Source organism: Malaclemys terrapin, chromosome 2, assembly GCF_027887155.1.
Source record: "Malaclemys terrapin pileata isolate rMalTer1 chromosome 2, rMalTer1.hap1, whole genome shotgun sequence".
Taxonomy (NCBI): domain Eukaryota; kingdom Metazoa; phylum Chordata; order Testudines; family Emydidae; genus Malaclemys; species Malaclemys terrapin.
The window spans coordinates 126,465,215-126,481,022 of NC_071506.1; the positions used below are offsets into that span (position 1 = coordinate 126,465,215).

Below are 15,808 nucleotides of genomic sequence, written 5' to 3' on the forward strand. Positions count from 1 at the left end.
AATCCTTCCATTCAATCCAGCATATCAGCCTGTTACATACATCTCTTGGATGGCTTGTGGTCAGTTTAATAAGGACAAGACAGTGAACTCCCCATCTTTCTTCCCAAAATCCCTGCCTCCTCCACTGTTTGTCACTAAGGCCTCTAGCCTGAGGAGAGAGTGGGAACCTTGACACCTTCCTTTCCCTCAACCAGATTGTGTCCAAATACTACCACTTATTCCTCCACAACAGCTCCAAGACTCAACTTCTATATGTAGCACTCTCATTCTGGCCCTTATCTTGGGTACTTCCTCTCCAGTCTCCTTGGAAGCCCATGGTGCCATCTTTAGTTTATTAAAAGACAACCTACCATTGGCAATAGCATTTCCCTGACCTGTCACTGACCACATCATATTCAACTTAATTTATCTCACCTTCAAGATTTTCCATTAGTGTGCCCTCAAGCACTTAACAGACCTTATTTCTCATTGCATTATTCCCATGCCTCATTACTGATGCCAGCCTCAATGTCATTTGTTCTGCTTCTCCTTTCAACTTTCTTACCACTCTGCTATTGCCTCTGATGCACAGCTCACCCTTCACTAACAGGTCTACAAAGCCAAGACCCACATCTCATTCAAACTCCTCAAGAACTTCCAGCCCATTGCCTACCAAAAGTTTGCCAGCTAGACATTTATTCTAATTAAAATACACCGCAAGGCCGCCTAAAATCCCACCTTCCTTTCCTCCACCAAGTCACGTCCTAGCCATCACAGTAAACTCATTAAATGTTTCCCTCCCCTCTACTTGGTGCCTTGTTTGGCCCTACATTCTACATTAGCTTGTAATCTCTTCATGGAGGTATTTATTTATTTAGATTATGAACAACAAAAATGCCTATCCAAGGCTCTAGGCATCCTAACAAACCATTTAACCATACAATACAATGAAATCCCAACCACATTAAAGTAATTATTTCAACAGGAACATAGCCAGACAAGAAACCTACAGAACTCCTTCCTATTCCTTCATCATTTTGGAAAGCACACTCAGCCCTCTCCAAAAAACATATTGAACAGGCATCTTTTGCAGCATACCTGGACAGTCCAGGCAGGCTGCAAGAGACCCATTTGATAGGGTTTTTGTAGAGAGGTCACCAAATAAACACTGGAATAAATTGCCTAGAGAGGTTGTGGAATCTCCATCTCTGGAGATATTTAAGAGTAGGTTAGATAAATGTCTATCAGGGATGGTCTAGACAGTATTTGGTCCTGCCATGCGGGCAGGGGACTGGACTCGATGACCTCTCGAGGTCCCTTCCAGTCCTAGAATCTATGAATCTATGAAATTCAAGGTATGTTAGACCAAGGAAGGTGAATAAGATCTAGAGTCTCAGAGCCTCACAGAGAATAAGCTATCAGCCACATCCTGTCTTTTATAATGAGGTACCTACCATGTCTTCTGTTTTGGGAGGCGCATAGCACATCTTTCGGTGCCATCAGAAATAGTAATCCCAATAAACCAATTAATTTCAGCATGGTAGCTAGCTGACTTGGGAAAAATTCAGATATTGATACAGTGATCAACTCACTGGGGTCCCCATCATCCAAGACCAGTTAGCATGATCTAGCTTCAACCATGCACACCTTCTACATCCCTTTTGAACCCCAGACAAAACACTGAACACAGACAACAGGTAAAATTGACCTTTATTAATACCCCGGTAGAACTGTTACATTTGCACTCAGCATGCTCAGATTCTAGGCCACCCTGCAGTAGCATTCATATTAGTTGTACAGGAATCTGTAGTTCAAAAATGAGGTACCACTCACCCATTACAAACATCCATCACACACAGATCAGAGCAGAATGTAGGTTATCCCACAGTGGGTGTCACTCCTCTTGGTCACACACACACAGGTTATGTGTGCTCGACTGCACAGCCAAGGAAGCTTTCCGGGTTATGTAGTCATATGCTCAGTAGTCCACAGGTAAGTTCTGTTGCTCCAGAAGAGCACATATGGCTTTCAGTGGCCAAAGAGCACATGATGGGCAACCTGGAGTTATATGCACACTGTCCATGTATACTTTACTCTGTGCAGCACAGGCTGGAATGGGAACAAATGTGACAGTCTCTCGTAGGACAGATGGCCCCAGAGGAATGACAACAGAGGCTAGAGTCTACCGGCACAGTAGCAGAACAAGGCAGGGAGTGGAATCAGGTAATACAGCCAAGAACATCATACAGATACCAGGACACAGGACCTTAAACAAACACGTCAGTGAGCAGCAGAACCACCACAGCCATTGTTACAGATAGGGAGAGAGGCATCGCTCTCACCCCACACTTTGCCAGGACAGAGCCTATCCTCTTAATTCAGCAGCAGTTAGGGTTGCCATCAGACATCACTTCATACAGATGCTTAAATAATTATATACACAACTGTTCCCCCACTCCCAACAAGGGAACCAAGAGAAACCTTCCCGCCCCCAAATACTGAATAGAGAAGAGAAGCAGGGTCTCATGACAATAAGCATGTTCAGATAGCCCCATCCTTCAGACATCACAAGGTAATCCCTGCTCCAGTCAGCTCTTGGCAGGGCATAAGGCTAGGTTTAGTTGGGAATTTCCAGTCTATTCTCAGAGGCTCAAGACATGTAATGATCAAGAGAGCTCTGTGTAGCAAGAGATAACCAGATTCACTCTTCCAACTTCCTCCCTACTCCCCTTGTGCACCTTCTGAACAGGCTCCTGCTCCCTTCTTCCCACTTCTGGAAAGGAAATGCCTCCATCTCCCTTTGCCTCTCCAACTGACCCCTTCTCACATGACTAATCCTATCTCTCCTTCCAGTTCTAACAGGAATTGCCAGTTAGGGAGAGGAGCAAATTCTAAACCATTAAACTTTGAGTCCAGCTTCTTTAACTGAACCTTATTTGATCTGCATAGAAATGCTAGCCAACATAGCAATGCCTGGTAGGGGGCTCACAAGGGGAGTAGGCCTCCAGAGTGTCCTTTGCCAAGCAGGTTGAGGATGGTAAGAACTGAGTTGACATATCTGAACCCGCAGCCCTGAGGGACTGGAACATTTCTACTATTTTCTTTTGACCCCACCTGAGAACTTAAGACTCAGCTAAAGTTGAGATGGTTTCAGGTCAGTCCTGCTCTTCCCTGTATATGCCATTCCCAATCCGCTAGGTACTGGCATCCCTGGAGGAACTAGAAAAAGGCAAGGGAGCAACCCCAAGGGGTTGATAGCGGGCAGAGGCTGGATCCAACAACTGGGTACATAGGAAATAAGAAAGTGCTTGTGGTTCTTGCCTCACTCTTGGGCTCTCTAAGTTCGGACTTGGAACTTGCCAGCCTTGGTCATGTATTTAATGCCCTTGAACGGTTTGTACTTCTCCCCATACATGTCCAGGCGATTCACCTTCAGCCCTAAAAAAAAAAAGTTGAAAAGACAGTGAAACTTTGGGGATTGGAGGAGAGCTGCAATACTGCCACAGATGATGGGGAAAGGCCTTGAGAGAGCACAAAAGCTAGAAACAACATGCAGGCAATACTGGAAAACAGAAGGAAAGCAAAGGGACATAGGCTGCTGGTCACCACCTGCCCCAACTTTAACAACATTGTTCACACACGCTGTACACTTCCCTAAAATGCTTTACAGCGCTCTAGAGAGGGAGAGGAATTAAGGGGGGCACAGACAGGCTGTTCCACACAGCAGTCAGGAGAGACTGTATGAACAATCCCCCAAGCATACACCAGTGTGTACTCCAACTACAGAGACTATTTCAGATCAAAAACCCAGTCATGACACTCACATGGCCCCATATGCATCCAGAAGCACATTCTGTATGTCAGACATACGCTCACCCAGTGCGTGAAGTAGAATAGGACTGTGCAGACTCCAGGCTGACAGCCACTTACCAGAGATAGCCAGCTGCTGAATTTTAAACTGAAGGTTGATGGTGGGATTCTCATCAGGTTTGGATGTGCCAGCTTGAAGGCTCATAGTCCCCTTCAGACTCGGCAGCTTCTGGGGGTTTATTTTCCCTACATCCCATGAGAGCAACTTCAAAGGACAGAAAGAAGGTATTGAGATAGATGGATGTAATGATGATGCCCTGTAACGCAGTGGCTCAACCATTCCAGACTACTGTACCCATTTTGGGAGTCTGACTTGTTTTGCATACCCCCAAGTTTCATCTCACTTAAAAACTACTTGCTCACAAAATCAGACATAAAAATACAGAAGTATTACTGAAAAATTGCTGTGTGTCTCATTTTTACCATACAATTATAAATCAATTGGAATATAAATATTGTACTTACATTTCAGTGTATGGTATATAGAGCAATATGAACAAGTCATTGTCTCTATGAAATTCTAGTTTGTACTGACTTTGCTAGTGCTTTTTACGTAGCCTGTAGATGAACTGATGTACCCCCTATAAGACCTCTGCTTACCCCCGGGGTACACGTACCACTGGTTGAGAGCCACTGCTGTAAAGGACCATCCCATTGATGGTTTTGAATAATGATGCTTTCATCCCATCCCAGTATTTGGTTCTTTGCATTCAAGCCATGAAGAGGATTTAATGCTGCATGGTGAAGCTGTGGGTCTGATTAAAGGAGTGCGCCCCCCAGTGGCCAGGATTGGCACTGCCAGTGAGACTCCACCTCACTTTCACCCAGTTGGGGCATCAAATGTTCCCTGTAAAGGAATCTGGGCAAACGGACCCAAAATAAACAAACTAATAAAAATAAGTATATCTCCTTTAATAAGACCTTATGGCAAGGAAATTAAAATCCTTCTTGTTGAGCATTACAATCCTTGTAACTCTGTTCCCATTCCACCCAGGAGTGAGTGACCAAAAATCAGGTGTTTTACTGCAGGAGATAATCCCCATCTCCACTTCCATGGTATTGCCCATCCCAATTCAGAGGGAGTTGGCTTTTGCTCAGGGGCCTGAGCTGATCAGTCTGCATCACAATGGGCAGAAGTGACTGGTTTTGGCCCACTATATAAGAATTCCTCTCAGTACAGGGCAGGGGGCTCTCTCCAGGTAGGGAAGGCTCTGCTGGGAGTGATGCTCAGGGCCAAGCAAGTGGAGACATTTCTTGAGACAAGGAGCTCTCCTCCAGATCTTAGGCCAAAACCCAGAGAAAGAAGCGTATGCCGTTTGACCACTGTCGGAAGACAGGCTATTGGGCTAGATGGACTTTTGGTCTTATGTTCTTACCAAGAGAGTGGCCCATGTACATCAGGCTACAAGAAAATCCCACTGCATCCTTTTCTCTCACCTTTGTAACTGGATCAAAGGTGTGCATTCCCTGTGAGGGAGTGAGGCTCATGTTCAAGACCCCTTTTGGCATCTGGCTGGTGACCATCACCCCCTCTACAGTCTTTCCCATAGTCTGCTTGGGTCCCACAGTGATCTCAAAGCGTCCCAATGAGCTGCTGTCACGGAAACTGATGTTGTGTTTAACATAGACAGGAATTGCCACCAAGCTGAAACAAAGGACAAGTCACTGCTATTGTAACCTATCCCTCACCACTTTCTATTCCACAATCATCACCCAGGCCCTGCATAGCCAACACTACAACATTCCTTCTGCATAAGGAGGAAGAAAATGAGTGTTGTATCATAGCTAAAGCCCAGACCAGGAAGTCAGGATGCCATCTCAGCTCTGTTAACCATATCCTTTGGTAGGTCACAATCTTTCTGCACCTCAGTTTCCCACTTCCTCACATTGCTGGTGTGTCAAAGATTAATTATTGTTTGGAACATGCTTCGGGGTGAAGGATGCTGGTTTTTCTTGCAAAATGGGACCATGTTGGCAAGGTGCTCTAAGCAAAGGCAGCAGCACTGCCTTGAACTATGTAAGTGTGTTTGCAGCCTGACGTCATCCTTTCTGCTCTTTTCTATACAATGCAGGTTTCAAGATGCACTTTGCTCAACCAAGTCTAATAAATGGCTTCAGCGTCTAGAGCCAAGACATGCATCTTTTCATGGTGAAACTCAAACTGCTGGAATAAAAACTACCAGTTCCATTAAAACAGACACCAACATCATTGGATTATGCTATTATTTTACTTTATTTTAAGGAGCCTCATTAGTGTAATGAATTAAAATAGACGACAGACACTACTGCCTACTTTGTCCCAACCGTAGATTACACACCTGGAACATGGACAGAGTTGGCTTGCAGAACTGAAATTGCAAGATTATTGCCTCAAAGAGTAAAGAGTTTAAACTAAAAAATAGCACTAGTTTTCCCAGCTCCTCACTCAGCAAAGGAAGCAAGTGATCCTTCTCTAGAGACCCTATTTAGCAATGGGCAGGAAGGGACGAAAGTCCAGATTTTGAAAACCCTCAGTTCTAAATTCCCTACTTACTTCTGAGCGCTGACATGATAGGAGAGCAATCGGAAATTTCCATCTGGTGGGATGAAAGAGAGGATCCGTTCTGATTCCCAGCGCTTGAAACGGACACATGGATGGAAGCTGACATCATCCAGTAACCGGGGGTTCTGAAGTCCAAGAAACCAACAAAATTTATGAAAAGGAATCTGTCTATGCTCTTTCCTCTTGTTCCTTTCCCGTGTCCCACCTCAAGCATCTGCCACGTGGCACACAATACATTCTCCCATCAGACATGCCAAACCCGTGAAAAAAAACGCAGAAATTGGACTTGCTTTTGGCTTAACTGGCTTGTGAGTTGCTTGTTGGCTTGTAGCTTTTTTTTTTTTTTTTAAATCGGTTCCCCGCAAGCAGGAGGAGAGAGTCAGGGGTGCACAGCGGGCCCACCATAGTCCCAGACTGCACACCGGGAGGATCTAGTCACACAGAGTGGTGGGGTTCTTAGGGATTGGCTTGTTTTGGCCTTGTTTTGAAATGGGATTACCTTGATTTTTGGCTTATTGTGAAAATCAGGGTGCTTATTTACCACATGACAGTTGGCAAAGGTCTCCCATTCTGTTCTGTAGCAGTGTTAAGCTGTTTAATATTTGTGTAACAGGTGTACCTATGGTGGTGGTAATTCTATCCTAGCGTATAAGAAGCCTATCTACTTAGTCATGTCAAATAACTACCCTGATGTGAACTCATTACAGATGAGCCCCGGGAGAAAGCTGCCTTAGGCAGTGCTACATCTTGGCGCTTAAGTGAGCCTACACACTGCTGTAGGCGACTTCTAACAAACAACACCCCCCCTCCCCCACTCAAAATTGTAGATGTTTATAGAGATTTTTCATCATATGCATTCCTTCTTCCCTTCTCTACTTGGTATTCCTGGAATCTGTCATAGCTGGAGGCACCTAGGAGCCCAGTGAAGGCTATTTGACTAAAGAATCCTGCACTTCCTCTATACAGTATCAAGAGGACCTATCGCCCCTTTTCTTGAACTTTACCATGAAAGAGAGGGTGAGGTCTGGCATTCCAGTCAATTTAACACAAGCATCAATCACCCCTTGGATTTCAGCTGTAATTGTGGAACCTATAATAGGAAGTAAAACAAAACAGGTTATGGAAGGCAACTGTGGACCTGATTGAAATTCATCCTGGACAAGTGGGGAAGACTGCAACACAGAGCGAACAACCAGAGTTAAAACCAAACCCTACATAAAATTCTGGAGCCTCTAGCTTGCTCAGTACACTAGCCTACCTATTCCTAATGTCATCTAGAGACGATACCAGAATAACGAGAACTGCTAATATGGGCTCTCACCTACTTTACAGCTGACAGTGACAGCCTTCACCTCCAGTGAACCTATGGGAAGATGCACTAAGATTAAGGAAGTAATTTCAAGAACAAAGGTTTCCTCTCACCTTCTATTTTCAGATGTAGAGTTGGTAATAAAGGTTTCATAAAGGAGCAGAGGAAGATGACAAGACTACTCAGTGCCCAAGACAAACTCTATTCAGGCCTTACAGCTTGAATCTACTGACACTTTACAGAAACTTAATACTAAACAGCACATCTAAGCTGTCAAGAGGTCAGAATGAGAACAGTTTCCAAGAGCTTCCAATACTCCTCCCTCCTCTAAGAAAAATACACATCCTCTCCCTCTAGGCACTCCCAGAGCAAGATATCTCAGCCTTAAATGGAAGGAACGCTCATACCTGATTTGTCAATGATTGCATCTATCTCCTCAATTACATCAAAATATGCTTCATTATTGGTGTATTTCACACCGGTACGTCGCCATGGCACCACTGATAGTTGTCCAGTAGGGAGCTGGTCACCTACATTGGTGCTTCCTGGAAGGGTTAAAGAGATCAGGATGAACACAAGCAGCTACCAAAGCCCCAGAAGAAGCCCCTGACCTCACCCATATAGAATATTGATTTGTTCCTGAAGTCCTCAATCTCATTAAATAAGAGCACAGTCACTCTCCAATGACTCATAGTATGAATTCACCAAGCATTACCTCTCCTGCCACCCCTCCCACTAACCCCTCATATGAGAGGAGGAGGAACAGTCCACTTAGGAAACCAACCCTGGCCATAAAGTCTTTTCATGGATCTGACTAGAGTGCAGGACAATCCATTGCGGGCAGATGACTTTTTAGATAAAGGAGATCCTATGTCTAATGCTGGAAACTGGACTACCCCAATGCCAATGTTAACATGGGCTCCCTTACAGCAACAGCTACACTGGAGGTTAGGAGGATATGGTCAGAATATCAACTTCTCCTCCTCCCTCCCCTGCATTTGGAATCACTTCAGCAGAAGGATCATCACAATGACTCAACCCCTTTCCCACACCGCACTCCCCTGTACCTGTAATGGTGTTGACAACAGTTCGCAATATGGTGGGGGGTTTTATCAGCTCCTTCAGGATATTGGACTCAGTAGCCAATGGGAATCCATTGTCCAGCATCTCCTCCAGCACCTCATAAACCACCACCACATTGTCCTTGATTACTACTTCCGAGCAGACACCAAAATAATCCTGTGTGAAACAGACACAATTACCCACCTTCCCCACTAAGCATATTCACAAGAACAATTGTGAATTTTAATGCTGCTAAAAGTGAGAGACCAATGGGTCTGATAATTAGAGCCAAGTATTAGAGCTTGTCTACACTTGAAATGCTACAGCAGCACAGCTGCGCCACTGCAGTTGTGCCACTTTACTCTTCAGTGTAGACACTACCTACACCAACAGGAGGGGTTCTCCCATCACTGTAGGTAATTCATCTTTCCCAGAGGCGGTAGCTAGGTCGATGGAAGAATTATTTTGTTGACCTAGCACTGTCTATACCGGGAGTCAAGTCGGATTAACTACGTCACCTAGGGATGTGGATTTTTCACACACTTGAGCGACATAGCCAGGTTGACTTAACTTTTTAGTGCAGACTAGGCCTTAGCTATGCTGCTTTTCTCACACATCCGAATCTTCACCTGCAGGACTCTATAGTCCCGCTGCTTGAGGGGAACAACCCCCTCTTGAGACACAGCTATTCCACTTCGTTTTGTTACTCACATTGCAAAACACAGTATTATTATACTGGTGTAACTCACTTCAGTTTTTAAAGAAAGTTGTAAGTTATTTATACAACGTCTATCTCTTGTATGGGGGAAGGCTAGGGGAGAGCTGGAAAACTACAGCAAGCTGATTTTGATGCTGTTCCTTTCTACCTGGTCTTGTTTTACATGGAAACGCATTCACCAACTGACATTTCTAAAGTGCCTCCCTCCCACATTGCTCTCGGTCTTTTCTCCCCAATGCCCTTTCCGATTCTTATATACTGCCAACAAAGCCCAAGGTAACTTGAATGGTCTGCTAACACTAGGTCCTGAGAGCAAAAGTCTGGTATTCCACAATCTGTTGAAGAGCCTGGGAAGCAATTCTCTCCTTCTGAATGGCAGAAACCCAGCATGCAATCTTGAGAAGTGGGTAAAAAGAGAAACCTGTAGCATGAATAATAGAAGATCCCCAGCCCAGCATCTGCTTCAGTCACTCGGACTCTCAATGACAGTTGGTACAGCTTGGCTATGCTTCCTTCACTGTTTCTCACTTCCCACCCCCCACATGTATTTAACAGTATTACAATTTCTGGTCAGAGCATAACAAAATCAGGCTGTGAGCCCATCAAATCTTATCAGTTTAGCAACTGGGATGGGAGATCTCCAAGAAAGAAGTAGTGTTGGTGATTCAGCAGTTCCCTTTGATTGAGCATTAAATCAATGCCACAGCTTGATGCTAGGGGCTGTGTGTGGCTTAAGAAGTCATCTTTCAGTAAAACCAAGCTCCTGACCATGCATGCTTATTAGAAAGCCAATGCATTTTTCATAAAAGCAAGAGTGTTACTATGCTATTTTGCCAAAATTCTGATGTGTGTAACATCATCCTGCCTACCTAATTCTACCCCACCCCACTCACAAATATCAACTGAAGAGATGATTCTTCTTTTTCCTATCCTCAACTGTCACATAGTACCTGTGTGATGTTAAGCAGCTACCACGTGCCATCCAAGAGATGGTTGCAGGTCAGTAGGGGTTAAGCTATTATACATGCTCATGCATATTTATTTTATCTATACACTGGCAACGCTTTATACACAAAAGGATGATGCAAATGCCAAGTATTATCATCTATGAAGTTTGTGAAGTACTCTGGGATGCTTTGTAATGAAAGGTACTAACAAATGTTAAAATATTCTAACAATATATTTGCCCTGGTGGTATGTGTGTGTCTATCCAGGGCTCTTATACAGCTAGAATGCAGTGAAGTGCACCTGCACCTCTTTCTTGTTCGTTTCTCATTCTCCAGATCCTAAGTTTTCACTTAAAAAAAAAAAAAAAACACTCAGTGTCTAGCTACTATGGTTGTTGAGACAGTCTTGAGAATGCAACCTGAGTAACTAGTGCAACAGATCTGAATATACTTACACAACCTGTGGCAGCAAGCCTCCCAACCCAGGTTGTCAGACATGGGCTTGCACTACTGTGCCAAAAATAGATGTTGTAGACATTGTAGCTCAGGCTGGAGGTTAGGCTCTGAAGCTTAGGGAGGGTAGTGGTCTTCAGAGCCCAGCCTCAATTTCAAAGTGCTGTCAGCACAGCTATTTTTAGTAGGCAGTACAAGTCCAGTGCGATGGGTTACCTAGGGAGGTGGTGGAATCTCCTTCTTTAGAGGTTTTTAAGGTCAGGCTTGACAAAGCCCTGGCTGGGATGATTTAGTTGGGGATTAGGTCCTGCTTTGAGCAGGGGGTTGGACTAGATGACCTCCTGAGGTCCCTTCCAACCCTGATATTCTATGAAGTCTGTCAACCTGGGCTGGAAGGTGCTGCTGCAGGCTGTGTAGAGGTACCCTTGAGAGGTGTGAACTGCCTCATTTATCTGACTAACTCAGACAGCCAATGATAACTTTGATACTTGAAATATTAACTATTTTACTGCTCATCAAAGCCTGTAAGGAAGACGGGTGGGGGGGAGAATCATAGAATGACCATCTGAATAATGGACTGAGTGACAGCTCATTTTGGCACTGCTGTGAGTGAGCTTGAACAACAGTGCCACTTCTCTCCAGCCCCCACAACCAAGAAGGAGCCAAGTCCAAAGAATCTAGCAGAGCTCCCAGAAGAGAGCCAAGCTCAAGCAGCTTCCTGGGGCACATGAGCCTCATGAATGGGAAGCCAAACATGAAGAACCCATGGGTGCATTCTCCATCTGAGGGGGAGCCCAGCACAAGCCCAATAAGCATGAGCAATCATATTCTGAACAACCTGTACAATCTATTGTGAATAGCTCCAGACTCAGACTCCATGGGCAGAAGGGACAGCCACGATCATGTAGTCTGACTTCCTGTGCAACATAGGCCACAGAACTTCCCAAAAATAATTCCCAGAGCAGATCTTTTAGATAAACATCTAATCTTGATTTAAAAATGGTCAGTGAGGGAGAATCCACCACGACCCTCGGTAAATTGTTCCAATGGTGAATTACACTGTTAAAAATGTACACCTTATTTCCAGTCTGAATTTGTCTAGCTTCAATTTCCAGCCATTGGATCATGTTGTACCTTTCTCCGATAGATTGAAGAGCCCATTACCAAATATTTGTTCCCCATGAAAATACTTAAAAACTGTAATCAAGTCATCCGTAACCTTTTCTTTTTTAACCTAAGTAGACTGAGCTCTCTGAGTCTATCGTTATTAAAAGTAGGGTGACCAGATAGCAACTGTGAAAAAACGGGACAGGGGGTGGGGGATAATAGGCACCTATATAAGAAAAAGTTCCAAAAACCGGGACTGTCCCTATAAAACCAGGATATCTGGTTACCCTAATTATAAGGCATCTTTTCTTATCTTGTCTTTCTCGTGGCTTTTCTCCAAGCCCTCTCCAATTTATCAACATCTCCTCTGGGAAAGGCTTGGAAGAGTACCATCAAGTTTCATGCTCCACCTACCAGTCTGATCCCTGAATCTACCTAATTTCTGGTCCCATTCCCCACACACACCTCCCACATCTGAATTCATGTGTCTGACTATAGTGCTCAGAAGCAAAGCACACATGATAAAGAAGTTTTACTAAAGGCTCCTATTTTCTCTCTTCTGCTGCAACTCTGGTCATGGGACACCTCAAATTCTGATCACAGGATTCAGAGCTTTGCAGGCAGAACATGATGTCTGCCTTCCTTCCCCAGATTGCCTGAGGATCCCACTACCACTGTACTCTGAATATTAACAACGCTCTGGGGCAACTCTGATGTGACTCATCTTTCTGTGAAACAAGATTTGTACTTTAAATTCACTACAGGAAACTCAGAGAAACCAAATCCAAAGATAACACTCCATTATCTGAAAGAAATACAGTTAGTTGCCCAAATTCCTTCTGAGGGAGAAAAGTCCAATTAGAACAAAATTAGATTCAAAAAAATCCCACAGGAAGCAACTCCACTTTGGGATAAACATACGGTAAGTAACAGCCCATACAATGCCATAACCCTTGCAAATATAAGTTGATCCTGATGTCCTGTTTTTCTAGTGCAGCTGCATCTTGACTGGGAATCACCTCGCTGCTGATCCAGTCCTGGTCTTCTCATGAGCAGAGTGACAATGATGGGACACAGACAAAAGAGGAAGCAAATTACTGGTAACTTAACAGAGTTCCTATTTTTTTTTTTTTTTCTTCCTTTGGCTTTTTTTTTTTCTTTTTTTTTTTTAATTAAATATAACCATAATATCACAATCTTTCAGAACTTTTGTGTGTTTCAGTCCTCCACACTCATTACTTCACTGCCACTATAATCAATAAAATAGAATGTCATGGTGAAAAAGAAAAAAATAATCAGTTACAAAGAAACTGACAAAGTCAGCTCCTTTATGATCCAACGCAGGATTTAAGTCCCAGATCTGCAAAGGTGAAAGGCTATTGAGTTAACTCTCAGCACTATCTAATACCCTTTCCCACCCTGCAGAAGATTCTGCAAACCCCAAAGTTGTAAATCATCATCATGTTAGGGTTATTTTGTTAAATTAATGGAAATTTGTTTTATATGATCTCAAATGTCTATTTGTTTGCAAGTACAATTCAAGTTGTTCACTTTGATTTACTGTATAAGCACTAAATGGCTAGGTGTTGACTAAGTGAAGCATCATCCATGCATGCTCTGCTGTGAATCTCCAAAGTTAATATCAGCTAGTGTATTTGAGCTAACAGTCCCCAGTTTTACATGTCAGGTGACAGGATGTTCTCAGAGGCAGACTTTGGATTTGAAAGAGCTCAAGCTTGTTGATTTTTTCAGCCATTGTGTGAAACCCATCTCTTCTTACAGACTTTTGACTTGGCAAGTATCAGAGGGGTAGCCGTGTTAGTCTGAATCTGTAAAAAGCAACAGAGGGTCCTGTGGCACCTTTGAAACTAACAGAAGTATTGGGAGCATAAGCTTTCGTGGGTAAGAACCTCACTTCTTCAGACGGCATCTGAAGAAGTGAGGTTCTTACCCACGAAAGCTTATGCTCCCAATACTTCTATTAGTCTCAAAGGTGCCACAGGACCCTCTGTTGCTTTTGACTTGGCAAGAGCATGAAGTGGGGTGCAATTGCACTGAAAGAGCTTTACCTTTGTCTGAGTTCTTGCTGAAAAAAATGATCTGTTGTGTTAAATTGTGTATGTGAATTCAAGGAATTGTAGTTGAGCACATTAAACAACTAAATGGTAGAGACCTAATTTATAAATCCACTTTTGTTGGTCTACACCAGCCAAGCAAAGCATGCCATGCAGAGAAAGGGCACTGCTGCGAAAAAACTCTCTGTGGCAGTCCTAATGAACAACATAGTATTGCTGCAAGGCGATCTTTACTATTATAAGACAGTGAATGTACAAGTGACAGATAAATAAGAAACATAATGTCCTGCTTTTCTCACCTGGAAAGTGTCCACAACCCGATGTAAGAATTCAATGACAAAGAGGGGTGGCACTTCTGTCTGAATCACTGCCACAAAAAAAATCTTATGACGATAAACATTCAGGAGGTAGTGATGAGGTGTGGGGATCACAGGAGGTACATTTTCTGCCTCTGTAGCCCTCTCCTGTGCTTCAAAAAAGTAGTCACAAACAGAGCGGCTGACAACACTTTTCCAGTGCTTCTCCAGAAAAATATCCCCTGAGGAGTTGATCAGGAAGAGGCTGTGAATCATGGTTGAACCCAAGAGAGTACAAGTGCTGGAAACACTTTGCCTACCCAACAGGACCCTGTTCTGCAGTAGTTTGATCCTAGAAAACAAAATGGCCCATTCAAGAGTTGATCTTCGACGCTATTTAATTTTACAGAAAGTAACAACATGCACACGCTTGAATTTTGTAATTAGACTGTGTGGAGGGAGTATAGTCTTGTGTCTAAAGAAGTCAGGAGACCTAGATTCTGCTCCTGAGGCCTTGTCTACACTACAAATGTTTTGCCAGGATAACTATACTGGCAGAACCCCCTAATGTATATGCCACATACGCTACCAGGAATTTTTCTGTCAGCATAACCCCACCACCTCCTTGAATGATGTTAACTATGCTGACAAGAGCACTGTTCTATTGGCATATCTGCATGGATACTGGAGTTTTGCCAGCATAGCTATGCTGGCCGTGTGTATTTTTTTTCACACCCCTAACCAACAAAACTTCATACCAGAGAACTGGCCTAATTGTGCCACTGACTTGTTCGGTGATACTGAGAAAGTCACTTTCCCTCTATACCTCCATTTCCCCAGCTTTAAGACAGAGATAATGACACCACCCCGACACTGTAAAACACGTTGTGGTCCTGGATGTAGAGATTCCGTACGAGCCTGTGCATTCCCTGTGTAGCCTCCTCCTGTTTGGCCAATACCAAGTCACAGGGGGTGGCTGTCTGGGGCCATGGTGGTTTTTTTTTAAAGTCATAATACCCTCCAGGAGCTCCCTCCTGCCTTATGTGGTACCATCACTCACTGCAGCTAAGCTACAGGTGGCCCTGAGTGGGGGCCACACGGCTAGGGGAGCTGTGCCCGCAGGGAGGGGCTCTGGCGTCACCAATGTGACAGCGGAGGGGGCTGTGCCCGCAGGGTGGGGCTCTGGCGTTACCGCTCTGACAGGGGTCACGGAGCCAACCCCCTTCTGCCTCCGGGACTCCGCGGGGGGAGGGCGCTAGGGGACCAGGAGGCCGCAGGGCGCCACTCACCTCCCAGGTCTGTCTGGCTCGCACCACGTTCCGGACGCTCCCCTCACCTTGGCGGCGGCGGCCCCCCTCAGCAGAGCAGCCGCCCCCAGCCCCGGCGAATGGCCGCGGCAAAGACTGGTCCGGCCCCGACGCGCCTGGATTGGTGACGCCCCGAGGATTCT

At 44.5% G+C, this 15,808-nt stretch overlaps 1 protein-coding gene across 2 annotated transcripts; it reads right to left on the minus strand.

Moving 5' to 3' along the window:
- Positions 1-1,672: 1,672 nt before the first annotated feature.
- AP3M2 (adaptor related protein complex 3 subunit mu 2) lies at positions 1,673-15,795 on the minus strand. 2 transcript variants are annotated; one of them, XM_054018000.1, is made up of 9 exons: positions 15,648-15,795; positions 14,362-14,710; positions 8,768-8,939; positions 8,108-8,245; positions 7,396-7,481; positions 6,383-6,516; positions 5,287-5,494; positions 3,910-4,054; positions 1,673-3,417 (listed from the first exon to the last, which is right to left on the minus strand). In XM_054018000.1, exons 2-9 carry the CDS (start codon positions 14,632-14,634, stop codon positions 3,317-3,319), a joined length of 1,257 nt encoding a protein of 418 aa, XP_053873975.1. In that variant the 5' UTR covers positions 14,635-14,710; positions 15,648-15,795; the 3' UTR covers positions 1,673-3,316. The 2 variants fall into 2 exon arrangements, with proteins under 2 accessions (XP_053873975.1, XP_053873973.1); XM_054017998.1 differs by having other exon boundaries at positions 15,695-15,768.
- Between the last annotated feature and the right edge of the window lie 13 nt (positions 15,796-15,808).